The sequence below is a fragment of the Idiotropiscis lumnitzeri genome, chromosome 3, assembly GCF_059441095.1.
Source record: "Idiotropiscis lumnitzeri isolate Australia: NSW breed Sydney's pygmy pipehorse chromosome 3, RoL_Ilum_1.0, whole genome shotgun sequence".
NCBI lineage: Eukaryota > Metazoa > Chordata > Actinopteri > Syngnathiformes > Syngnathidae > Idiotropiscis > Idiotropiscis lumnitzeri.
Genome location: NC_142393.1, coordinates 11604156 through 11631587, shown reverse-complemented (window position 1 = coordinate 11631587; position 27432 = coordinate 11604156). Strand labels below are relative to the sequence as shown.

General features: G+C 39.1%; 2 protein-coding genes and 1 long non-coding RNA gene across 3 annotated transcripts; 2 read left to right on the top strand and 1 right to left on the bottom strand.

Annotated features, from left to right (window-relative positions):
- Positions 1–37: 37 nt before the first annotated feature.
- On the bottom strand, positions 38–17136 carry bcas1 (brain enriched myelin associated protein 1). The gene is made up of 15 exons (XM_088291624.1): positions 17043–17136; positions 16907–16971; positions 16748–16823; positions 14677–14984; positions 8877–9017; positions 8156–8245; positions 6661–6696; positions 6173–6391; positions 5436–5498; positions 5285–5326; positions 5123–5179; positions 4118–4156; positions 3359–3481; positions 2282–2500; positions 38–869 (listed from the first exon to the last, which is right to left on the bottom strand). Exons 2-15 carry the CDS (start codon positions 16943–16945, stop codon positions 798–800), a joined length of 1524 nt encoding a protein of 507 aa, XP_088147750.1. The 5' UTR covers positions 16946–16971; positions 17043–17136; the 3' UTR covers positions 38–797.
- LOC148339929 (uncharacterized) lies at positions 2305–10498 on the top strand. The gene is made up of 4 exons (XR_015842583.1): positions 2305–2509; positions 3364–3683; positions 10139–10271; positions 10387–10498. It is a non-coding gene; the product is annotated as an uncharacterized LOC148339929 (long non-coding RNA).
- Positions 17137–19813: 2677 nt separating the features above from the next.
- On the top strand, positions 19814–23353 carry pfdn4 (prefoldin subunit 4). Its single transcript, XM_088291623.1, has 4 exons — positions 19814–19932; positions 21101–21208; positions 21803–21943; positions 23061–23353. Exons 1-4 carry the CDS (start codon positions 19825–19827, stop codon positions 23190–23192), a joined length of 489 nt encoding a protein of 162 aa, XP_088147749.1. The 5' UTR covers positions 19814–19824; the 3' UTR covers positions 23193–23353.
- The last annotated feature ends 4079 nt before the right edge of the window (positions 23354–27432 follow it).

The following is a 27432-nucleotide window of genomic DNA, read 5'->3' as shown; positions in this document are numbered from 1 at the left end:
CGGCGGCTCGGCATGAAGTTATAATATTTCACAATGAGCAAGAAACGACAAACCTGTTTTATTGTCCTCAGGAAGTTACACATAAACACGTTCATAGAAGCAGACAAAAACACATTGTTAATTGCACAAGAAAATGCCACAGGACAGCCACTACTTGACAGTTCACAAAGAGGCAACATCATATTGATATAGTGTCAGTTGCAATTTATATAACACGTTGCACAACATTGATGATCATTTTATATTCATTCCCACGTGGATTTGTTATTTTCTAAGCTTGCAATTATTTCCAGACAGAGTAACGATTGTGATTTATCTCAAGGGTCCAATAGATATCCAATATCTAAGAACAATTCACATAAATGTAACATCATTTTTAAGTGCAGGCTATTTTGTGAAGCACATACACAAATTTAAGTTGACTCCATAAAAAAGAGAACGCTTTCTGTTTTTTGTTTTGCCACTACAGTAAAGTGTGATCCCGGAAAAAGTGTTTGTTAGTCGTCCAATGCCAATTTCATTTCATGTGTCAGGTCCGTCATTTGAGCAAGAGTTGACCTCATCCACATTGTCACTGAGCAGACCATCTCAAAACTTCACATCTTCAACTACCTGCACACTCTGTTCAGGTCACGTTCACCCCCCCCCCCCCAATTGTATTGGCCTTGAAAGAGCTACATGGAAAAAAAACAAGCAATTATTAATGTGATGGTTCTGCGAAATGTTGGCATGAGCCAGAGGGAAAAATAAAGATTGAGGGGAGTCTATACAGAAGAACTTGAGTGTGGATTCCGTTTTCATTTGGTTGCTGTTGCCACGGTCATTGGCTCGGTCTGGACTCCGGCGTCTGCCGAGTGACGCTTCTGACCCTAAAGAGAGGAACATCACAATATGGATCAGAATTGCTTTGTTGTTTGTTGTGTTTCCTTACAAAGAGACATGGCCAAATGCTTGTCTAGCATGAATGACCTCCATGTTACGTTTTTCTTTTTGAAGGTTAATGTGGAAGGGGATCATTTTGACGACGTAGTCATCTGTACGCAATGGCACAGTGAGGATCGACCGCACCTGGAGCAAGTCAAATATTTGCAACCCACTAATCCTTGGGTCTCTTCCACCTTTTCAGTACTTAGCCTGTGGGACAAAACAAATGCGCCACTTTTTATTTTTTACAGTGTGCACCACTGTGGCCATCTACATATATAGAAAGTAAACGTCAGTCTAAGGGGAAAAAAACAAGACTACAGTCTGAAATCTCTAAACATTTAACAAAAAGGTGGATGGCGTCAAGAAGACATGAAATGCACACTGAAATTTTGACACTGTATAAAATATTTATCACTACTAACTATACAACTCATAATAATAGTTCTTCTTTGCAACATATACAAGAGTGTAAACTAGAGATGATCAAGATATAATAAACTAGGCAAAACAGATTACAACGTGATTAGATCTGAGACAAACAATGAACAAGGAGGATTTGATGGTTACATTTGGGCCATCTATCTCAGGTCCCAATTGGTTTGATATGTTTGTGATCCAGCGTAAACATACATTCAATCAAATTTTTCATGCCGTGGCCAAACTGTACAGTTTTTTTTAAATGCCAGTTAGTGCAACAAAATTCCAATATGAATACTGTAATAATATAACATGCATTAAAATACACAGAATAAAATTCAGATCTTGTAAACGGGCAGGTTGCACACAAACTGATGATCAAACGTACTTTGATGGAAACAACCACTTCATGGTCAACATAAAAGTTGACTTAAGTTAACCGGTGAGCTGCTGCTGCCATCTAGTGGAGACAATGATACAGCATACTGCAACGTGTTCGGTAATAGGGCCTTTGAAATAAGTTCCCAAAGGGAGCTGTAACTAATTTATGTTCGTGTAGGAGCTGTAACAGAAGGACCGAAAGCGCCCAAATTAATTAAATAAATACACCATGAAATATTTAATTAAAATCGCCATTAAATAATTAATTGGTTCATTCATTCATTAAATATGGAATTAAATATATCAGATAAATAAATAAATGCATCATTAAATAATTAAATAATAGTGTAATTAATTAAATGTTTCATTTATAAATAAAATGTGGAATTAAATAAATCAGTGTGTCATTAATCATTTAATTAATTATTGACAGTTTTAACTAAGAATTTCAAGGTTTATTCATTTAATTCTGGCACTGTCAGTCCTCCATATAACTAAATATTGTTGGTGTTTTATCATTATTTATATTTTTTGGTTTGTTTTTCGTTTTTTTTACCAGATGTTTCAAGAAGAGCTGGATGGAGTTCCTCTTCTCTGACTTCCGGGTCGCATTGGCAGCACTCTCGCCAGCTTTGGGGGCCACTGAGGCCGCTTTGTCGTCTACGACCATCTCGCTCGTCTTCGCTGCCGCTTTGGGCTCCTCTTTGGTCTTTACTGTTGGAGGTGTGCCTGCTGATTTGACGGGGGCGGGGCTCGCCTTTTTGGGGTCACTCGCCTGAAAACGGTAAGTGGAAAACACCGTGAGAAAGGTGCATAGGATGATAGTTTGTTCGGTTCTTCAATTAAAATGACAACATGATTCCATTGTGCTTGTTTTGGCTCCACCCACGGCATAAATATAAATTTGATCAGACTTTTAAATCGTCTCGTTGTTCACAACTGAGCCTAGGCAAATATTTGAAAAAAAATAGGAATATCTGTTGTCGCACCACCAAACAGAAATGCTTCATCTAATGGAAGAACATTTCATTGTTCTATCTGTCACTAATAAACGATACATGAACAGAAGACACATTTTTGTAGTAAATACAAATTTATTCCCAGAGCAATTAAGAAAAAATGGGTTATTCTCGTGCCACACCTGATAATCTCTAAATGTGCCGTGCCACAGGGTTTTGTGAATCTGAAATCACTGCACTAAAACACATTTCATGCCAAGTACCCACGTACCGAGCCTAATTTCCCACTTAAATACAACAAAGGCACAAAAGCGGTTTTATCCTCCTCAGCCTGCTCTGGAAAAAATATAAATGTTAACCTTGTTAATTATTTCCATTTCTGTATGGTTATCATCGAAGTCAGCCAAGCCACAGACTCAGTGATTGTGATGTGAAACGGAGAGTTAGCCAATAAGGAAGTGAACTAAAACCCAAAACATTGTCGGACATCACAAATGATGTGTTGAGTCCTTGAATAACATATCACAAGTTGTTCACCACAATAAAAATGGCAAGGACTTTGCATAAATGACATGACCGGTGAGTCCAAGGTCACACTCAGTTCGAACAGTCGCCATATTTAACAGGATAGGTAACATAGAAAATGAACAGATACTTTATCAATAGTTTCTTACTTTAGGCTTCAAGAAGGAGAAGAACGATGACTTTGATGGGTTTTTCTTCTCTTCTTGAACCGGCGGTGGGGGTTCTGGCTTCGCAGTGGCCTCCAGAGTCCCAGCTTTAGAAGGATCCACCTTCTTTCATGGAAGACAAAGAAGGACCATAAACATCACAAGCTACTTTATGAGGATGATGAGAAGGACGGCATTAAAGTGGATACCTAAGAGTGAAAGATGATGTTAAGAGAGGAAGAGATTGAGACCAGAACCAAATCTCAGCAAGAATAGGAAGAAAAGCACACCCTGATTCGTCTGCAGTGAACATTGTCTTGATAATAGTGTAAGTAGAATTTTCATGCATTATTCACTAAGATGTGAAAGAAAGTGTCAGCCCGTAATTTTAACAAAACATGAAACAAATTCCGGGACCTTCATATGGATCTGCATCAAAGTGGAACGCGTTCTGCCATGGCTCGTGCCTCACGACTCCACAAAGTTTTATGCTAAATGGTTAAATCATTTTTGACAACAAATCAGCAACAAGCTGTTAAATTAATGACCAGAGCTGAGACCTGCAAGTCAAAGACAAGTAAAAGATGATAAAAGCGCAGAATTGTTAACAAGATGGAGAAAAGAATCAAATCCCACCAAGAATTTAAATGTCCAAATCTAGATTAAATACAACCCAGAAAACCCTCATCAAAATAATATACTTTATAAAATATATATAATCTGAATGTTGCCAAAAAAAGTGTAACTCCTCTCAGTCATTACCTCATTTTCTATTTCTGGCTGTGGTGTCTCTACTGTCATCTGCGGAAAGGAAAAGGTTTTTATTTTCCTACCAAGGATGCTACTAATTAACAATTTTTGAAATTATTGGTTTACTCCAGTCCATTTTTTTTTTCGGGTGTATTACAGCGCAACCTTTAAACTGGTTTAATTTTTGGATTTGGAGACATTATTTAGTTATCTTTTTTTTCTCCATTAAATTATTAATAATGCATTTATTAGAAAATGTTTTATACTTTTCATACTCATTTGTTTGGCTGTTTTTTTTTGTTGTTTTTTTTTATTATTTTATTTTTCAGTTTTGGAACTGCTCACATGATTTGAATGTAGCTTTATTTTAAAGCTCTCACACTTGCCGCATCTCTTACCAAAGGTAAACGATCTTATTTTAGTCACGGCTGTTATATTACTAGCATGTTTAATGTAATTTCAAGAACGACACACATTTAAAAAAATATATATCATCCAAAAATCAAGACGGAATAATTATGCATGTGAAATTACAAAAAAAAAAATTCGGGAGGTAACATATTGTGACTGTGAGTGAACGCTAATGTGGGCAGCTAACACTGCAGCTCTGCCACGCTTTAGTCTTTTCCAAGATAATATTTTCGTGTTGTCTGCTCATCGTCTAAAAATAGCAGCTCTGCCCCCTGCCTAGTTTTCAAATCATAGGTTGGGATATTTAATAAGTTCGCAGCATAGTTACTTTTAGAAATCTGTAACATACAGAACGGCTTGCACAGACGTATTTAAAAGGGAGCGAACAAAATATTTTCCTGGCTGTTTAATGGGTGGCAGGCAGGTAGTCTACTATAGAAACCCAACTTGTGTATTTGTCTGTCTCTGCCCAAAAATGTGACCAAATGACATATAAATGACCTCCGGGTTGGTCCGCTTCAAAATTTCCCGCGTGTTAAACATCATGGCTACTGCTGCCAAAGAAAGAGGAAAAAAAAAATATTTACACATATTCAGCTACTTTACCTTCTCCTCTACAACCATCTGTGTTGCCTCGTCTGGTGTCTGCTGAGGTTCTTCAGCCTCATTAGCAAATACAAATGAAAGCATTTTTTTTATATACAGATGAATGAAGGAGAATTACTTCAGTAAATGACACAAGTCAAATATTGACTTTCAGTAAATTACCTTAACCTCTACAACTGCTTGGGGCACATCCATCTGAGTTTCCTGTGGGGTAAATTAGTGTTTTGTTTTTGTTTTTTTGCCTTTTTTTTAATACAGTGAGTAGTCGAGGCAGAGCACGATTCGCTTCTCGAGTGCAGCTGAACAAGTTTACCTGTTTTTCTACAATTGGATATACCACAGCTTCTACTGCTTGCAGTTGTGTCTCCTTGTTAGTCTGCAGCATATTGAAACACGTCTTATTTAGAGTTAAGTATCATCATTAATGGCAAACCTCACTAGTCTGCCATCAATACATGCAACGCATAATTTGCATATATTACATTTATTGTAATGAAACAAAATGATATCAATGCCAAAACAACACAAAGTCCTTAATATCAGTTTTGTAGCTTTTCACTAAATCACACAAGTAGTACCTCTTCTCTTTTCGTCAAAGATCAAAATAAATTCCAAAAGTGTCATTAAAGCTACATTTCCTTCCTTCCTGATTCTGATTCTGAAAGAAAATGAACCTTTAGATATGTATTCTACCAAACATCCAGAGGCTTTAAAAAGTCTCCACACCCTTGTTCAAATGCCATGCTTTTGTGTTAAAAACAAAGAGACGCGATAAAACATCTCAAAACTCAAGAGGAGACAAGTGAAGGATTATCTTGTCAATGCACGTGAACCTTTAGCCACTTCCAATTAAAAGCAACAAACACAGTTCAAATGATGCCTTCAGGCTACCCCGATCACCTTGCAACCTTTCAGCATGTCCTGAAAGCTGTTCTCAAAATGATGATAAGTGGAGATGGCATATTTGTATTGGTTGTTCGCTCTACCTCAAACTCACATCCAATTTAGCAACTTCTTACAGGTTTATTACATATCTGCTGTTGCGTTTACCTTTGAACGGAAGAATGTGCTCAGAACATCTTTGGTTGACCTCCCTTTTGGGGATTCCGCACTCTTTGCCACAGCTTTAGTTTTTTCTTTGGAAGTGGCGGGTTTGGCTGATTTGCCACTTGGCTCCACTTTGACGTCCAGTTTGGGAAGCTCTGGAGGAGGAGGTGGTGGGATCAACATTCCCTTGGAGGCTCCAGGAGGATCAGACACTTGAGCAACCTTGGGCGAGAGAATGAATTAGAATACTTGTCTGCAAATGTATGGAGCACTTGCATTCCCAACATAGTCGTTTCAACAATATTTTAACGGATCCCCTCGAATAGGAAGCAGACGTACCAACCATGCTGCAATGAAGTGTTTTATACTATACATTAAGTACGAAAAACCAGGATTATTTGAATATTTTTCAAGAGTATGACAAAGGAGCTTAACCCGAACACAAAGTAACCAAATGGCTTTCTTTATAAGGAAACAGACAATATGCTCACAGTGGCAGTTGGCGCTGGCTGTTTCTCCCTCTGCTGCTGTTTGGCAACAAAAAAAGCAGCAATTTAGTGTAGCTCAAAAAAATGCCAGTAAACATAAAAACATCCCGCTTATGTGTAATAAAAAAAATAAAGCTTGTCCGATCGACCCCAAGTCTGAGCGAGTAGCTTAGATCAACTGTACAACGTATTTATTTTATTGTCACTGTTTTATGAAAAGCAACTACTGTATTTTCCCGATAGTCAGGCGTGCCTGTATATAAGCCGCAGCAACTCTTGAAAAAGTAAAATAAAATAAATGAATAAATGAAATACAAGCCGCACCAGACTATAAGATGCAGTTTTCTATTTTTTACTGTGAATGCACATAGAGGTACATAAACAGATTGTTAAAACAGTGCCTTTTAACATGGCAACAACTTTGCTAGTTAAAACAGAACAGACCGACAGACAGAGGAAAAAAAAAGGATTTAGTCAGCGTATTTTCTGAACTATGGAGAGCCCCTACTGGTGAAAGAAAAATCAGCAGAAAAGCTGCACCGTTGTATTCGCTGCATGGTTCGAAATCTAGGAAAAAAGTAGCGGCTTAGAGTCTGGAAAATACGGTAGTTCCTCTTTTAATCCGAATGTCGATGAAATATCATATTTGTTGTTTATTTGGGCGTAGTACTTCATTCATTGCGGTTGTAACGGTTTTTCCTTCTTCACACTTTATTGAGTGTAATTTTAATTTAATTTTAATTAAAGCAACTTGATTATTTTGTTGAATAACTTAGATGCAGATGGCATCAAACAGTGACTTTAAGTAATGTCAATCACATTTTACAGCAAAACATTTCGTTAAAGAACATAACTCGCTTAAGATCCAGGAATGCTCTTTTCACTCTAGTTTAATGTTTTTAAAATGTTGAAACAGACTTGCTCATAATTTTGTTGTTTGATCAAGGACAGATTTGTAAAGACAAGATAGTGAGTGGATTCTTATCTTGCCATTTCAGTTCCGCTCAGCTCAAAACAAATTTTAGTGCCAAAGCTTTTCTTAATGATTATATCGTGACATTTAAAATGTCCAACAACTCTGTCTTTGGCAATGTTCGATGCAATTTACTCCGATATTTCCATTCTCTGGCCTAGCAAGTTGTGAGAGTGGGCGGAGTGCCTGTCAGCAAGGGCACGCTTTGAACTACGGAAGCTGATGGAAAAAAATCCGATGCAATCAACCCAAGTTGATCGACGATTAATCGCCCTGCCTTAAGATTAACATTTAAGAAGGCAAAATTATGAGGAAGCAGGCTTGACAAGGTAGTCATGAAACATCAGTTATGCATATTTCTGGCATCGGGTGGAATCATTGCATCTCGAAAATCATAATTTTTCAGGGAACCCAAAAAAACTCAATGAGAGTGAGCCATTTTTAACAATTAAGATTTTCTTAATAATTTGAAAAAAAAAATGCTGTCCCGTTAGATTGATCTTCGTTTCATTGTGTCATGGTCACCTGATCCTTTGGTACTTCAGGAGTTTCCTTTTTGGATGTTTTAGTGGGAGTCATCTGCCAAGCAAGGGAAGGGACAGTCACCGTTAAATTCTGCCATGAAAAAAACAAACAAACAAACACAAAAATAGAATAATAGGATGCCCAAGCCTTACATTATCAAAGATTGCAACGCTATTAGAAATGCTGAACAGAAGGAACTAGGCCTTTCATGAAAGTAAGAATAGGCCTCGCCAATAAAATAAGCGCTGTGTACACAGCGCGTCGCGGTCAGAGTGGCGGCCATTGTGCTCTGGAGATGGCGTAGGCCTGCCCTCGCTCTATCTTTACCAATGTGAACTTCCATCCGCACAGGCCTCCCTTGTGAGCTCACACGATGGCTCCAACAATGGGCCGCCACATTCCCGCATGTTCCAAGCCTTGATTAGCATGGCGCGAGGGCACTGTAACTCTTTAAAACGCCACACGTCCCAAACGACGGCATGATGAAGAGGAAACAATGGTCGTCTGTTGTGCGTCAGGGTATGATTTGTTATGGATAGCTTGCTGCGACTGACAAGGTCATCATTATGATTTATACATAATATTAGCATCAGGACGGCTTTAAAGAAAACAATTATTTGGTTGAGCTGAGTGATTAAGAGCAAATTAAACCAATGTTTTATGAAGGTCTTCAAACTCATATCACAAGTTTTCATGCTTACATTAAAAACGTCTCACTTACTAGATTTTTGAAGAAGTTCATAACTGGAGTCCCTTCTGGGTTAGTCTCCTCTTCAGCGGTTGGACAGTTAGCGTTGTCAGTTTGTTCTGGAGTCCCACACTCTGGTTCCGTCAGTGCCTCTGGCTTTTGGTTAGCTGTCTCCTAAGCACCATCACACAGAGTTAGCCTTTTGAGGGTTATGCAGTAGCAGAGCAGAGCAGCAGCGTCTTAATCACAGCTTTGAGATGGGAGCACAATTCCAACCATGCCTCTGCCTACTCTGCACATTGTAAACAATAACCCTTTTATGAACGTGCATGTCCCCCCCACCCCTCTCTCATTGATATTCAAGTATGTTGGATGGTCATGTCTCAAGAATTGTTAGAAAATCCAAATACCTTGCTATGTCCCTATGATGAGGGTCTTTGAAGTCACAAGCTTTGATTTTAATTAATTAAAGATAATGAATGCTGGAATTTATTTACCACATAACAAAACTTACATTTCTTGACCATCAATTTAGCTTCTGATGAATGTGCTTTTATGAACATTGGAGACAAATGAAAGTTTTCCACTAACTGCATTTACATGTTTAATGTCAGAAATAATTGAGTCCACTCGTAGCATTTTTGCCTACATATTTATAAATATAATAATTTTATAATATAATAATAATATAATAATTTTGTTTCTACAAAGACCCAGATGTGAAATGTAGAAGTACAAAAAAAATAGTGGTCACATTATTGGTAAAGCATGCTGATAAAATACAAACTAGTAGCCAAGAAGTATAACACTCAATTTGAATGTGTATATTTTAGTTTAGTACTCTAAAGTAAAAAATGTTTATCGGTTGATTGTTGCCGTGATATAAAATGAATCATACATTCGTAAGAGATGTACGATTCTGCTGACCGCCAACATGCTAACTGCTATCTAGTCTTCATGCTAATGTTAGGCGGTCAATGATGTTTTAGCTAACACAAATCAAGCAGTCATTCTGGGTCATTGAGTAACACAATCTCTTTTATTTCTGCCAATCGTTGCAAGCATTTAGGATGTGAGAGATCTTTGAATTATTTACAAAAATTAACAAGGTCTTTTCATTTCAGTCCTAGCTTAGCTCACCGATGTGAACCTCCAACAATAATTGTTTACTTATTTATTTATAAATGCCTATGAGTAATAATGTTTACTCGCATTAGCATCTGTTCAATGCTTCATTATTCAAATCTTGATTCAACCCTGGGGTTCACATTCACGTTGTACCACGCCCCTTACAGAGGGGCGGCCATTTTGTGAGCGGCTTCACGGAATATCAGAGGCGGGAAAGATGCAGGAAGATTTAAGAAAATCAAATCAGATCAGTTAGCAACCAGCCCTCTCTATTGGCTAGCGCTCATCTGCCACACTGAGGTGGGTCCTGCGCAACCTTCTGCCACTCATCTGTCACAGTCGTTGTCCACTCCAGTGCTGGCTCCTCTCCAAGTTTGTTCATGGCACTGCCGTGAACATCAGTGTGTCTTCTCAGGCTCGACTACCAGACATCTCCTTAAGTGGTGATTATTGTCTTGGTGGAGGGCTACAGACTTCTTCGCCGTCCCCACCGCATTGATTTGTTGAGGAATTCTCTGCATTCCGCCACAGTGGACGCCATTTTGTCTCTGTAGTTGACTGTGACATGGATGGACGCTCCCCTCATTTTATTACCCTCATATTGTTGATTAATATCGTCAGATTTTTGTAAATTGTATATTGTGAGTGTGTTTTAAAAGTGCAATATAAGTTTGATATTTTTAATTAATATGATGTTTTTGTCAATCCTAGGAATTGTTGTCAATACTCGGAGGAAGTACACCACAGAGAACATTTTCACTCACGGGAAGAAATCCACACAAAAAGATCCTGGCCTGAGATTCAAATCTGAGATCCCAATAGGAGCCTTTGTGGCATCTCTGATTTCAAATTCACCGCTGCACTGACATTAACTAAGCTCCAACCAATAATCATCAATCTTGCAAAGATACTTTTTTATTTTACTGTCAACATTTCTGCAGTGCAAGGTGAATTAGATATTCCAGGTGCCTTGACATCATCAAAATGCCGTTACATTCACTTCTGTACATTTAAAAGCATAAAATAAAAAAAGTCATTCAGAGGCAAACGAAGTTATTGTAAAAAACTACTTTTGTATTTCATTGCTACTCTTCTATTGGAGCAACTTGGATGACAACCGTGATGTTGTGACCCAATGAAGATACGTCAACATCTTCCAGTCTGTAGGGTGATTCTTCAACAATGGCTGTACATGAAGACTTCAACCTCAAAAGTAAAACTTCCATGTGCTCCTGGTGTTCCGACGTTTGGTCAGACCACCTTTCAGTAGGCCTAATTTCTGTTGAGTCGACACTTGATTGAGCCTCTGAGTTCGTCGCTGGTGCTTCGTCCTCTGAGGTCCCAATGCAAGCTTCAGTTTCTGCTTCAGCAGCATCCTGTGAAATAAAAATTGCTCCAACAACAGTCTTGACGACAGTTTTAAAGCACGTTGAAGCTGTTACACAAGCATGAGGTTGGTCGAATTCATTCATTGCTTTTTCTACTCCACTTGTCTTGAGAATTGCAGGTTGTTGCTCATGTGAGGGATCATCAGAAAAGAGAGGAGCTTCTAACACTTTCATATCAATCAAGGATGTAGATTCTTGAACATCATGTTCACAGGTTTCTTCAGTTTGGACAACACGGTTCTCTTCTACTGGTTCCTCGTGGACTGAGCGACGTGAAACCGGATCATCTTCTTTTAATGGTTCTGCTTGCAAATCAAACCGTTCTCTATATCTCATTTTGCAAACTTCAAGGTTCTCCAACATACCGTCAACAAAAGGCTCGATTGCGGTCACCCCTTGATCCCTGCGAGGACTTTCATTTTCTTCTTCGGGCTCATCCAAGATTGCAGGGTCTTCCAAAGATGTTTCCTCAAAATGGCTCTCCTCTTTGGTAGAGATGATTATCTCCTGTGCAGTTGGCTCAAAGTTTTGTGGGATTTCATTGAGTGTTTCATAGAATTCATCTTCTGCCAAAGAACTTTCAGGTGTTATTTGTGCTTTGCATGTCGTTATTTCATGAATATTCCACAGGGGTACTCCGTTTTTTAGCTGAACAAAGTCCTCAAAGTCAATCTCATCTTGAGCATCCTTTCCATTTGGCTTGCACATTGCAGGTTCTTGATCGGATGGTTGGGGACATTTGGCTTCCGCCACAGTTTCTAAAGATCCCTCACAAGATGATTCATGGATCGGGGTGTTTTCCTTTTCCATGACAAACTCAGTTTTCATCTGCGAAGATTCCTCAGCGTAATCTTTAGCAGGGGTAAAATTCTCATTCTTAGTTATCTCTGAGATTTCAGAGACCTGTTGCGAACAGAATCCAGCTCCCACAGATGCGTTGGTGTCATTACATTCGGTAGATAATTCTTTGATAAGTGGATCGGCGTCAACGCTTTGAGCGTCATCTTTAATAGGCATGATGGTCTCCTCCACAGCTTCTTTTGGGACCGCGGGGATTTTGAAGAGTAGTTCCGAGCGGTATGCCACAGATTCCCCAGATGCTTTGGTGACTTCACATTGAGAAGATGAATTTTGGATGGGTATGTCTTTAGCCACACTTCCTAGGACTGCCTTGCTTTCCTCTTGTGTAGATCCAGAGGTAATCTCGTCATTAGTGGCGGTAATGGTATCCGCAAAGGGTGGTTCTAAATCAGCCGGAACAGTTTCTTGCTGTGCAGAGAAGGACACAAATCCAACTGCAGTGTTGTCATGTAGTTCCAGGTGGCTATCACTGGAAGGTTCCAGAGGTGTGGTAATCCCGAATTTTGGGTTCTGAGAGGGCCGGGCAAATGTTTCTTCTTGTATCTCATTGTCAACTCTGTTCACATCTGGAGGAATGTCAGATTCTGCATTTGTTCCAGGTGTGACGTCAATCTGTTTATCCGTGCAAATTTCTGTGTCTGGTGAACATTGATCAAAATGATATTCAGGAACTTCATGAATGGTTGACAGTTGCCTTTCTAAAGAGGCTTCAAGCACGACATCATTTTGAGCAATATTGATACCTTTTTCATTGACTGGTTCTGTTCTCTCTGGAATTAAATGTTCTTCCTCCTCTGAGATTGTTTCCATCATCGTGATTAGCGGCTCAACATAGACTGATGGTAGATCATTTCTTCTCTTGATATCATGCATGATGACTTCAGCTTCAATAGTCGCACTCAGAGGTCTTTTGTCTGTTGAGCCTCCTTCTCCATCCTGAAGCCGAGGCACGTTGAACTCCTCAGCATTTTCACAGATGGATTCTACTGGCTTACATTGTTCTGGGATTTCTGGATCAATTTCATGGCTCCTTTTTCCAGGATTTTGGATTTCACATTCACCAGTCACCTCCACCCTTTCAGCCCTGAACAAATTATCCGCAGTCATGACGTCAACAGTGGTTTGTCCAACAGTGATCCCGGCTGCCTGGTTGTCGGATGATTCTTCTTGTATGTTGTCTTCAACCGCCTCCTCTGCAATTACAATATCAGATTCACTCGGTTCTTTGGCTCGAACGGCTCCAACCATCTCTTCGACCAGGACCTTGGTGTTCACTGCTCTCTCCGCATCATCTCCTGTTTGTGTAGAAATATTTGCTTCAATTATTGTCTCTGCCTGAGTGGATGATTCAGCTTGGTGATGCAGATAATCCGGCTCCTCTTTGGGTGTAGATGTGGTGACTGCATCTTCTCTGCTTGAACTGGATTCCTTTATCATGAAAATCAAGATTAATATTTAGAATCACACTTTGGAGTTTGACTCTGGGATAGACAATAACCACAGATTTGAGTTATTCTACTAAAAAAAAAAAACAGCACTGACCAGCATTGTTTTGTCGGGTTTTCATGCTGGTCTTACTGGCAGCAAAAGCAAAACAAAACTTGATTCACTAGATTCAAATAGCCAAACCTGCAGTCACTGGGCAACTCACTGCACCAATTGAGCTGAAGAATTGGTTGAATTGAAACCATAAACCTTTGAACTCTAAGGACAGCCAATCTGAGCTGCAGCGCTTATGTATTCGGACAAGGGTCAGCAATCCTCTTCCTCGAAGGCTGGCGTCGTGCCTGTTTTCCAGCTCTCCATGCTGCAACACACCTGATTCCGATGATCAGGTAATCAAGGTCCGCAAAAGCTAGATAACGATCGTGATCATGAATCAGGTGTGTTGCAGCACTGAGAGATGGAAAACAGGGAGGACACCGGCCCTCGAGGAACAGGATTGAAGGCTCTAGCACATTCACAACTAGAAACTTATTTAGCTGCTCATTCTGTCCATTAGTTTTGCTGAAAATAAAGTATTGAGTGGGCATGTTGTTGATGACAAAAACTCATGACAGGTAAAGTGTTGGCGCATTTCCTTTCCATTTATGTACATATACGACCACAATGATTACCCACAGAATTTGTTTTTTTTAATTCTTCAAGCAGACTAATTAAAGAGTGGTCTTTTATTTAGTTATTTATTTTTTTATTTTTATTTTATTTATTTGTTTTTTAAATTTCATTTAATTTTATTTTATTACGTAAAATAATTACCGAACTTATTGGAACCCTTTCCTAAACTCGCAAGAAACTCGACCACCTGATCCTAAAATCCTGTCCACAACCTTTAATTCAGAATTGTTTTCTCACTCCGATTAAAAATCAACCCTAAACATTGGCCTTAAACCTGACTCCAAAATAATCCCAACACATTAAACCACAACCAAAATTTCCAAAGTGAAAATACTCACCAGCTGAATGTCGGCGGCAGGTTGACTTGCATCTCTCGCAGTATCCTTTTGGGTTTCTTCTTCAGTGACATTCTCTACATCAACTGGTGCCTCTGGTTCTGATTTCTTTTTGAATATTTTGTCAAAAAGTTTCACTTTTTCTTCAGGTTTCTCAGCCTCCTCTGTCTCTGGGGCGGCGGCCAGCAATTCGGGAACAACTTCTGTTTCAACTTGCTGATTATCCGAGTGTACCACCACATAGTCACATTCTGTGGCAGAATTGAATGCTTCAGCCTTGCCGTTTTCTTGGTTTGGGGTCAAAGTTTTAACTAAAAAGGATTAAAAAAAAAAAAGTCAAACAAAAACCTAAAAATCTTGACAAATCAAGAGCTGATTGTATTTCTTTTTTTTATTTGATTTTTTTACATTTTACGTTTCACCATGGTCGGTTAGTGGAGGAAGCTCATTGACATAAAACTGATCTAAAGACCTTACATTAAAGAAAAGTTTGCTCTGATAATTTTTCTGTGGCCAATTAAAATTTTGAACCATGCATCTGAAAAACTGCTCCGGGCGAGGCCAGCACCGGCAATGTGCTTCAACGCAGACATAAGAGGAGTATTGTCACCGTTAATATGACGTGCGTCTGTTTTATGACTGAACAATTCTTGTTTCTGGCATTTCAAAAAATGTTTACACTACTGAAGAGGATGTTTTTTGTTCATTTGTCGTTGACATAATTAGTATCGTGTTTTTGTAAACATTTAAGATGACTATGAACCCAATAGATATTTTGGTAAATGACAATGAAAATATAACATTATTGGAGATCCCAGCATTGAGATTTGCCCTTAAAAGCTTGATTTCTCACAAAAACAGATTTGGAAGCTGATCTACTAAGCGGGCGTACCCAGGACATGTGTCTGCTGAACAGATAATATTGACACACAGTTAATTTCTTGTCATTTTGAAGGCTTATTTGCAAATAACACACACAAACTGATTTATCAAACCTGAAAGGAACTGCAATGGCTTATTTTGTGTAAGCGGTGCCAGCATAGCGCAGGAAAAATGAGGCTAGCGAGGGAACTTTTCTTCTTGCGTAAACACTTTTGGAATGCCAGGAACAATAATTTATTCCAACATATTGTCTGTTGAGCAATGCAATATCAGAGCTTCTCAATAATCTGTGAGCTGAGTTTGAGCCTGTCACAAGAAGGAGTCATGCCATTTTGACTAAACGGTAAACGCTTCCTGTGTATTCTTTTAAAGTTGTTATCCAACGCAATTTTTGCAGATTATTACATCAATTCTCGCATCACAAACGCTGAATCATTTGAAAAGATCAATGTGAATAGTGCTCCTTGAAGTAAACATGGGCTGGTCTACCCAAGCACATGAGATTAGCCTGATCACGACTGTGTCAACATCATCTCACTGGATAATTCTCTCTGCAGGGACAGTAACTGCACCATGACAGATTAAATACTCCCATTTTAGAGACTACGCCTAGAGTTCACAATAGAGGGGACAGGAAACAGTCACTGTTTGCCCAGCATTAAAAAGTCCAAAAGAACAATATATCCTGGACATTGAAGGCTGATTTGTTTATCACTGAAAGATAGATAATAAGTTTTGATGTTTTGAAAAGAAAGGGGCGGGGGGACAAATCTGATTATGTGCTATCCAACTCGGCAACCACGTTTTCAACGTTACAATTACAAATACAAGTAGAAACTTAAACACCCTTGTCAATTCAGAATTACAGCAGAGGTATGACAGCTATGGTTGTTTAAAAATTCTGTGAGTGCAGTCACTATTCACTGCACCTTTTTCATTCATCCAGCCAGGTTTTTTTAAAAATGTTTGATGTTTTTAACCGTGGGATCTTATTTTTACACTTATATGACAAATAGAATATTAGTTTTACTTAAACCACTGTACTTTTAAAGATATAACCTCTATTATAATTTGACCCTGGAATAAATGTTCCATTTCCAGTTTTTCCTTTGGGAACATTTTTTCCAAATCCCCAAAAAACAATGATATGGACCTTTCAGGTCCAAATGGGATCTTAGTATTAAAAACTCACCACCAATCTCTAATCCATTGGATGTGATGTTTGCTGCTAAGCCATTCAGTCCTCCGTTTTTATCATACTCCTTGATCTATGAAAAAATTGTATGAAGCAACAGCAAAAAAAAATTGCAACACAACAACTTTGTCAAAGTCTAGAAGACAGTCATTTTACCTTGCTTGAATCTTTTTTCTTGGAATGCTCATTCCCCATACTTAAGAACGAAAGCTGCAGGTTTACTGGAGCCAAAGGAAATTAGTATATAAGTAACTGTAGCATTTGGTCATGGCACATTAATCAACTGTCTTACCAAAGCTTCACTTCAAGTCAAAGTAAATTAGATCCACCTCTGGAAGACAACAGGTAGACTGACACCCTTTCAAAAGGGGTGGACTCTCCGCTCCGGCCAAATTCTGCTTACGACTGTTGTTGACAGGCCATTTTATGTGTGCTTGCAGATGGGTGGGACTGTTTTTAAATAATCAATCAGATTGCCTCCCCAAGAAAGGGCCAAAAGACGGGCAACAGCACATGATTAGTTCAAGCTGATTCTTCTGTGAGCCCTCTTCAGTCGCCAGCCAGTAATGAAACCAACAGGATGTGTATTGAGGATGTTGACAAGGCTCGCCACGTCACTAAGCATGACATATATATATATATATATATATATTTTTTTTTTTTTAATATATTCCGTGTTTTTTCCCAACACAAAGCCTTCCCCCTACCTCGGAATGAAAAGTGGTGCATTCCTGTTGTTTGTAGCCTGCAAAAAAAAAGAAAAAGATTAACTGTTTTTTTTTTCTTTGGTTTTATTAAACAGTTCAGCATTGGCGACTCTGCATTCGGCTGAGTGACATTTCAGTTCTTGGCTGTTTTTATTTTTTTTTTTTTAAAAGCAAGATTCCAGTTTCATTTAATCAAAACTGACATGTGGCTTAAAATATCTAAAGTGCCGTTACTCCATTTCAAAGCAGAGATGTTTGTGGATTGTCAACAGTGAGAAATGGCTCTTTTTTATCACAGCTCATCAAAAAAGACAGAGAGCTGTGTGATGAGATCATCTGCCACATTGTTCTGTTAAAGATTGCGCAATACTTTCCTGAGGGGAGCGAGGACATCAATACATCAATACTGCAAACCTTTCAGCCATCAAAGACGTCAGCACATCAACTGATTTCCTCCTTTTATCAGTCTTTGGGGATTTTTTTTTAGCTGTGGTTGTCTTGATTGCAAGGACAAAAGTTCCTTAACGTTTGTTTTGCTCCTCTCTGAAGCAAACATCCACATACACATCAGTTAGTTACAGTGTGAAAGAAACACATTTTTTTGTTCTATTTAAATGAACCCAAAATATACTGTATTGAGGGTAGCTGTTGGAATGCTTGAACACAATGCACTCATTGTGGTATGTAGCGTGCACATGAAGGTGGGCGTTGGATTCCCCCCGTCTGGATTGTGCAAACTTTGTATAGGGCCTTGACGCAATGACACATACCAATTACCTAAGGTGTTTTTTTTTTGTTTTGCTTTTTCTTTGGATTATTTTATGATGCCACCACAAATCGATAATTATGACGAAAAGAGTGATGAAAACCGTCAAAGAGAAATGAAAATTGCAATGAAACATGTACGTGTGTCGCCTCTCAGTGCGATCTAAAGTGATACAATTAATGGTAAATGGGGTGTTACTTGTACAATTAAATGAACACTGTGTAGAATATAGTGCCATCTAGTGGTGAACTAATAGAATGCAACAAACTAAACTTGGAGCACGCGTACTATAGTAGCCTACAATAAATAGATTCACTTAATTTTCACTATTTTTTAAACTCATTTGGATAATTTAGTTTCCTTACTAAGCATGCTGCTGGATTCACGCTACCAAGCGCCATGGAAAGGATTGAGCTTTACTTTCGAAGGTTCTACTGTATATTCCCTTGATGGCATGCGCATGTACTAGAATGGATTAATGCTGCTCTTGCTTTACAGATGTTCAGTAAATATTTGAGTATGGGTGCAGTACTGTTTGCTGGCGAAATATTGACAGTGCACTCATTTAATAACACCTCTGATATTTTGTCAGTGCCATGTATGAACACCTTCAGATTTAAATTTCTCCAAAGAAAATTATAATAATTATATGATTATAGCACACCTTAAAGGGAGTATATTATGTTATGGAAAGTTGGGTTGTTAATATTTGAATATAAATAGTGGTGTCTCTAGAGTGCCTGTCCACCCATCAAGTGTAATATTACATCCATCATTTTTCTGCACAGTTTATTCTCACTTGTGTCACGGGTGTGCTGGAGCTTTTCTCAGCTGACTTTGGGCGACAGGTGGGTACATCCTGAACAGGTCTCCGTCTCCAGCCTATAGCAGCGCACAATGGAAAAACAACCATTCACAGCCAGAAACAATTGAGTCTTCAATTAACTTACTATCACTGTGCATGTTTTTATTTTGAATGTGGGAGGTTTCCCGATAAAACTCATGCAGGCAGGTCTAATATGAGTCAATCATACATTTATTTGCGTTCACTGTCACAATAGCCAAACAGACCATATTGGGTCAAAACATAACTATGATGTGCCGCGTAACAAAAATTATTTTGACACCCCTACATGAGGATAAAAAGGATAAGCAGAGCTGCAGTGTTATGTTTGGTTTAGTTGCTGTCCGTGTGGGGGTGGGAGATATTTATTTCAGTGATGTGTCCATGTGCTACAAAGTTACTTTCGTTGTCCAGGGCACTCACTTGTTTTCCAAATTCTGGCCCCAACCTCCGAATGTACCACCGACATTCTGCTAAATGGTTGTTATGCTACCAAATGCCATAAGTTTGCAATTTGTCCAAAAGTATGTGAGACAGGATGGGGAGATGATTCCTCGATAGTGACCCGTACAGTTTGCTGTTCTTGATTCTTGAGGTATTTTGATGTGACCATGCCACAGACATGTTATTAAGACAACTTAACGTCATTTTAAGTGTGTGATAGATGCACAATATGTATCCTTTTAAATGCATGCAATGTGTTCACGGTTCACGCTACCGCCCACTTCTGCGCATGAAAAAAAAAGTTGGGGAAAAAATGGTCCACAGCGGCGCTAGGGGCGCTGTTTGCTCCACTCAGACCCTCGTTTTCCCACAATTTGTCGACGAGCAAGTAAAGATGGCTGCAACCATAAAGACAACTACCGTGAGTTGATTTTAAATGGCTATTCATTGTCTTTAACATTTGCAACCGCTGTTATATGCGGCTTGTGTGTTTTCTGTATGAAATTGCTGGTGGTGCCAGAGAGAGCTTGCGACATTTTTAAATCGCAGTCACACCCTCACGTCAATCAGAGCAGCATGTGCGAAGCGAAAGCTAGCTACCTCGCCTGTCATATTTGCAATATCATAGAGCGATTTCTTCTTTTTTTGAAGATCTTAATTCGTATTCAATCTGGTGGTAAAGTCGTTGCTCAAACGAGCTCTCCTTCTAAAAGTAAAACAAACGAATGAACAGAATGACAATGCTTTACGCTAATGTCGTTCAGAGTCCCTTTTTATAGCGGTTACTGTGTTCTGTCTGGCTTTGTTTTGTATTCGGGTAGGTTGATTGTCATTTGCATGTCTATAATTTTCTGGGATTTCCATAAATGTTTGCGTGATGCCATGACCATGTCATGAATTCTTGATTGTCAACAGCTCTATGGGACTGCTCCGCAAAAACACACTCAGAGAATAAAATGGCAGCACTTAGACTCACCTAGGAACTCGTCGAAGTAAAAATGACCTGTTCCTGTGTGCAATCAATTTATGTCGGTTATATCAATTAAAATACTGTATATTAATGGGATACACAATACTTGTACAGTAGTTTGTATATCCTTTTAAAAAGCTCCGATACCATGCACTGATATCACAAGGTTTACTTTATTGTTAGGAGCTATGTGGTGAACAAGTCCTTGCATCCCCTATTTTTGACAAATTCTCAAAATTATCTTGAAACATTGGCACCATGATCTGTTCACACTAGTTGGGATAGGGGGGGGAAAGGTGGCAGCGTAGCACTGCCGTAGTTCACTTGAAACTGATTTTGGTTGTGTTCATATGTGATTGTAAGAGATTGACAAAGTATGAACCTTGAAATTGGTGGACACCTGTTCATGGGTGCTTGACACTTTCGTCCTGTTATGGTTGTCCACCAATTTTGTGTCAATTGATGAAACTTGTATTACAGTCATTTTATTTATTTTTATTTTTCTCTCTTATGAGGTACTGTGTTGTAAATGGAGTCATCTTTTTTTCATGTTGAGGCATATTTAGGAAAATGTGTTTGCCTTGTTCTGACTCCCACTGAACGCATTTCTCACTCGCAGGGGGTCGAAGATGTCAACGTCACTTTTGAGGACCAGCAGAAGATCAACAAGTTTGCCAGGAGCACGAATCGAATGACAGAGCTAAAGAAAGAAATTGAGTCAAAGAAGGTAAGCAGCTGTGTGAATAAATTTCATGTTTTTGTTTTTAGCCATCACATTTTGCCGTGTTTTCTCGGGCTTGGAAGGTTTATAGTGGAACCGCTATGGCGAGGTACACGCATGCCGACAATTTGGCATTTTCCATCCCTTGCGATGCCAAAGACCCAATTCAGATTTTTCTGAAAGATTATCCTCTAATGTGGGGCATGTGAAGATAATTTTATTTCTTTTACCTTGCTTCCAAGATGCTGGTCAACATTTATGCATGTATATTTGAAGTTTGAAAATAAAGTCCTGTGTAATTTCCCTGAATATTCAATTTAATTCCAAATTATATGACTTCATAGGTAAATTTCAAGGTTCCATGGTACTTTTAAAAAATAACTCTGTTTTGAATGTATTTTTTTATAAAGACGGCCATTCTCATGACCTTTTCTGCAGTATTCTGATACATACACATTGCAGCGTTGGTAATGTTTCTCTCCTAAAGCATCACTCATCAGACAGTTTGTTCCACGCTATTATCCTTGACGGCAGCACATTGCGATAATAATTCATCTTCCTCTGTGCTTCCCACCACTGATGTGTTCTCCTGCCTTGCAGAAATCACTGCAGAACTTGCAGGACGCCAGCGACGACCTTATGATGTTTGACGACGATTCACTGTTGATCCCTTACCAGATCGGCGACGTCTTCATTAGTCACACGCAGGAAGAGACGCAAGAGATGCTGGAGGCTGCCAAGGTAGGTTCACTGCAGAGCTACTATCAACTCACAAGTATATGGGACATGAAAAAAAGTTGCCGATATATTTTTTAAGGAGTATGAGTACAAATAATAAGTTCCCAATGAATTTGGTAAATTACAAATGGAAAAAGCTTAAAAAAAAAGATGCAGAAAATTTGCTATTTTCATGAGCTGGGTCCACCCACTGGCCGTTTGACCCGGTTTGTGCGTGACATCACTGGCCCAACGGGGTCCTTTTCAGACTCTGAAGATGCCGACGATAAGAAGTCGGTTAGTATAGGTCGCTTTGTTTTTATTATTTAATTTAAGGAGAGATGGAATGAATCATAAGAAAAACCACAACAAGCACACTTCACAGCCAGAAAGTCTGAGATGTGGCTCGATGACGTCATATCCTCCTCCATGATTTCACTGTCGCGCTGGCCCCGTCCAGAAGATCTTCGGAGCGTTATGCTAAATCCGCAGCAATGCGTATCAATTCGAGAAAACATTCATTGCGACATGGACATTTTATTGTTTGATACATTATAAGATTTGCAAAAAAAAAAAAAAACATGTCCCGTACACTTTTTAATGCACACAACATAAAACAATCAGGTAGCTCTTAAACTCCAAATTAGTAATGCTACTCAAAGATCCATCCATCCATTATCTGATCCGCTTCTCCTCATGTGAGTCGCAGGCGTGCTGGAGCCCAGCCCAGCTGTCTTCGGGCGCTAGATGAAATATTCAATAAAAATATGATGTAGTTTGGAGTCTTTCCGGTGGCACATGTTTGTTTTGGCTTTGACGCAAACGCTCCTGACAAAATCCAAATGTTCCTAAATATTCCCATAGTTCCTGAGAGGAGATGGAGGAGGTTTGCGTCAGCCTAGCATTGACCACTTGCACAACATAATGACATCCTTTACAAAGATAATCTGTCAGATTCCGCTGAGCTATTCATTTAATAATAACAAATGTAGAACGTTGGTTGGAATAAATTTTCACAATAATGATAAAAATAAATCAGATTGGAAAGCACCTTTCACTCATTCAAAAATGTAGTCTTTCCTTGGAACATGTGTTTGAACCCCACCGTTGGTCATTCTAATTATCTTGATTCTGTGAACAGGAAGCATTGCAGCTGGAGGTCAAAGGGCTCGACGAGCGAGTGTCAACTATCCAACAGCTGTTATCGGATTTGAAGGTGCAGCTCTACGCCAAGTTTGGGAACAACATCAACTTGGAAGCAGACGAAAGTTGAGCCGACACTTTGTCAGCAAACCCAGTAAGGACTTTGACAGAACATTTGCCGCACAAACAGAAGACCTGACATGTGATGTTACCGCAAAGAACCACAAGGACAGCGATCAACAATGGGGAAGAAAAAATAAGCAGTCAATAAATAAATGCCCTTCAAGTGTATTATTATTATTATTCCATCTCTATTATTTTTTAAGCCTTATTTATAGGAAACATTTGAAATTGAATGGTTTCGTGGTTCAAATCTTGGCTCTGGCCTTCCCGTGTGGTTTTAGTATTTCTCCCCGTGTGCTTGCAATTGTTTCGTATTTTAGTCTGACTTCTCACACATTCCAAAAACATGAATGATGAGGGTCATGAGTGCGTCGGGACAAAAGACAGAACAAGTATCAAGTATAGTACAGCATATATATAAATTGAGCGAAGCGGACCTCGTTGGTTGACGTGGTTGTGGATCACACTTAATGAGTCGTTCCCTGCTGGTGGACTCTCCCACTCCACATCTTAATTCCTGAGAAACAACTACCTGTGCTTTAGATGGCACAGCATCTTCAAGTTGCACTTGTTAAAAGTGCAGATGCATGGAAAAGTCTCAATTTAATTCCCCTTGTGATCATTTTTAGGCTGTTCTCATGTTGATGACCAGAGTTGAACCACACCGGGAAAATAGCTCGTTGTGTTTTTGTTGCAGAAGTGTGGTTATACTGTTTAAGTTTCCTCGCTCTGCAGAAGCTTTGTGGTGTAATTGTTGTTTTCACATAACATCTGGGTGTTTTTTTTATTTTGTTTTGTTTTTTAAGACAATATCAAGTGAAAAGCGCAAGGTTCTCCACATTTAAGTTGGCTTGTTTGTTTATAATCGATCCCTGCGATGCTTCGTTGGAGATGGACCCTCTTGTGTCACGGAGGTAAGTCCATTTCATATTATCGACTTAAATAGACAGGTTTGGATGGCTCATTTATTTTAAATTTATGGCGTCACTTGTGGCTTTACACCTATTAAGAAGGCGTTTGTAAAGATGCTGTAGGGCAGACGTTTGCTTTTGTGATATTTTCAAAAGCTTTTTTTCCACGGTGGGCGTAACAAAGCACCGCCCTTTTGTGCAAAATTATCCGCTGAAGTTTGAGGTGAGCGCACGCAAAAACATCGAACTTCGAGTGCAGTATAACAGATTTTTACATTTTCGTTTACAGCCCAGCGGTAAGCAAACAAATGTTCACTAAAAGTATCATGGATTTTGGGGAAACATAAAATAAACATTCAGTGGTGAAGGAGTGCATAAATGCGGTTGCACAAACATTATTTAAAGGAAAACACAAAACCCAGATGTGTGAAATAATCAACCAAATCCCAATGGCCCTGACTCCGTTCCAACCCAGAATTTTGTCACTGGCAGGGCAGTCACAAACTCATTTTTCTCATTAAGAGAAGTTAAAAAAATATTCAAAAGAAAAGCTGTGGTCAAAGCTCATTTTGAATTAGTTTTTCATGAGGACGGCCATTTTTATTGATTGTGTACTGAACATGTCGACCTGTTTTACTTGGAAAATTAGGCTTTCCGTTTTTTTTTTATAGGCTGATAACTCTTTGATTTAAAAAAAAAGGTAAAAGATGTTAACTCAATTCTTAGCACTTGATATATTTCTACAGGAGATATTTTGCTGTTTTTTCTGGAAGTGGCACCTTTAAGTTCCTGGAGCCTCATTTTCTTGAATGTGAAATAAACGCCTTATATTTGTTTGACTGGCAAAGGTGTTTAATGGGAACATTGCTAAATATTTAGTATATAAGTGCGCTCTGTTGAAAATGACTAAATATTGAAACTATATAAAAATGTGAACATGGGCTAGACATTAAGGGAAGTTGGACTTTGGTTCGGACCTTTTAATTGGAAGACATTTTCGTCTGTGACTTTTAATTGAATACCTCTGCAATAGGCATTACATTTACCGATTTTTCCCAGTGCACCTATTAATCTTTAATTTTAATAAATGCTATGATGTTATTGGTCCGGCCCGTCTAACATTGAATTTGGCTGTACGTGGCCTCTGAACTTAAGGGACGTTACAACTTTGTCTCGTTAGTTTACGCTGGGCTTTTTAAAGTGACTGTACCTGCAGAAACCGGCCACAGAGGGGCGCTGTCTCTCCAGCAGTGAACCCACACAGGTGACCATGACCAAAGAGAAGTAAAGTCAGAAGGTCTCGCTGCGCTAAAACACTTAATCAATGAACCATGAAGAAAATGACAAGGGTGGAGGTCTTGGTGTATGTGGTCTTAATCGACCTTGGCTGTCCAATGTTGGCTCATCTACGTGATCTCTTCTGTAGTGCTACAGTGGAAAAACAATTGTGTTTGCCCTTTGCTGTTGCACGATCGTCCAAATGTCAGGACTGTCAAGCAAATCCGTGGAGGCAGCTGCTGTTTCTTCATTCTGTGCTGCCCCTTTTATCCCTAAAAAGTTACCAGCCGTGGCATCACATTTCGAAGCAATGCATGTGTAGAATTAACACCAAGGCCTGATTGTTCCCTCTCCTTGTAGTTTTCATGATTGCAAGTTTGTTTTTAGATATATGATATATAAAACAGTCAAATAAATTATATGTGCTTTGAAAAATGACTCTAAAATGTACTACTTAAATGACTATGAAAGTGGAAACTTTACTCAGTGTGAATTGGAATTTGATCTGACAACTTCAGGATGTATTCAAATTTAAATACTTTAAAAGGACAAGTCAACCCCCCCAAATTTCTTGATTATAATATGTTTTATGCAGCGCCACTAGCCTAAACACGGCATTCTGACTGATATTGAGTTTCCGGGCGGCCATTGTGTCACTTTCTGTTGAGTGAAAATGACAAATTGCTGGAGGCGCAGGTAACGACCAATCACGGCTCACCTATTTTTTAAACTGAGCCATGATTGGTCGCTGTCTGAGCCCTGAGCAACTGTGATGTCATTTTCAGTTGACTGTACGTGACAAAATGGCCGCCCACTGAGATGGCTAAAAATGTCTGGATTTTGTTGCTTAATATATTTTAATGAACATTTCTGGGTAGACTTCCCCTTTAAGAGATATTTATTTGTTTTTATATATGTAATTATTATTTTTGTTTTATTTCTAAACAATGCCTTAATCATGGCAACCCGGTATGGTAGTGGTTAATCTGCCTCACGGTCAAGAGGTCTGGGGTTGCATTGTCTGGTCTTGCTTGTGTGAGTGTACTCCTAGTATTCGGGCGTCCACCACATTCCAAAAATCTTCACTTTAGGTTTGTTGAAGACTTTCAGTAGGTATGAGTATGACTAATAGTTTTTAGGGATTAATAAATTAGCAACTGTCTGCTTGTCCAAGGTGGACTCCGCCTCTCACCCAAAATCAGATTAATGAGGATAAACAATATTAACAATGGAGGAATGGCCTCATGGATGGACTTCAATCAGGTTCCTTTCGTCAAGACATAAATGTTGAGTAGAATAAACATGAGATACTTTAAAAAGCTCTTAATGTCCAGGTGCAAAATAGAGATTAACTACAAACAACCCAAAGTAAACAAAAAAAAAAACATCCATGGGATGCATAGTCATGCCAGGGCACTCGTCTTTCCAGTTATTCATAATCATCGGTGTCTTGCAAAATAAAACTAAACTGGACAAGTAGAAATAATCCAGAGGAAATAATTATCCACAGGGCGCTCGTTTGCTCCATTCTCCAGTTATTTGTGATAACAGCTACCTACCCCAATAGAAATCAACAGAACATGGCCTTCTCTAACGAAGTGATGGCGTGCCTAAATTGGTCGAAACTCAATTGCTTAAACAGCATGGAGATTGCCGGCGAGTGGGTGGGGGGGAGAGAAGATGGCGAGGGGGGAGCTGGCACATCATCAGAAGCTCGCCCTTATTGCGCTGTGCCCACATAGATCCGATCAAGAAGCTCACTAGCAGCGTCTGAATGATAGGACATAAAAGACAATGAGGATTTCAGGTGCGTGAGGGCAGAAAGGCGTGTGAGCTTCAGTGTCACTTAAAAGTGTGCGACACAAACCTGATTGTTGCAATCATTTAAGAAGCACACAAATGACGCACGGTTGTATTATGTTTGAGACGTTTATTAGTTTGTCTATAATGAGTTTTGGTCCCTTTTCTACCTTGGACAGTTTTGCTGCAATGTCGTTCATTTCATTACTGTCTATCACGTTGATCAGCCAAGACTGCAACGAAACAACACTGCAGCAT

Bases quoted from the DNA above. Each gene is read 5' to 3' on its own strand.
- bcas1 (XM_088291624.1), bottom strand. From the start codon at position 16,945: ATGGGGAATGAGCATTCCAAGAAAAAAGATTCAAGCAAG. The intron at 8,246-8,876 runs GTAAGTGAGACG...TTTTCATGGCAG, and splicing joins TGAACTTCTTCAAAAATCTA to AATTTAACGGTGACTGTCCC. The intron at 5,327-5,435 runs GTAAACTTGTTC...TTTACCCCACAG, and splicing joins ATCCAATTGTAGAAAAACAG to GAAACTCAGATGGATGTGCC.
- pfdn4 (XM_088291623.1), top strand. From the start codon at position 19,825: ATGGTCCACAGCGGCGCTAGGGGCGCTGTTTGCTCCACTCAGACCCTC. The intron at 19,933-21,100 runs GTGAGTTGATTT...TCTCACTCGCAG, and splicing joins CAACCATAAAGACAACTACC to GGGGTCGAAGATGTCAACGT. The intron at 21,209-21,802 runs GTAAGCAGCTGT...CCTGCCTTGCAG, and splicing joins AAGAAATTGAGTCAAAGAAG to AAATCACTGCAGAACTTGCA.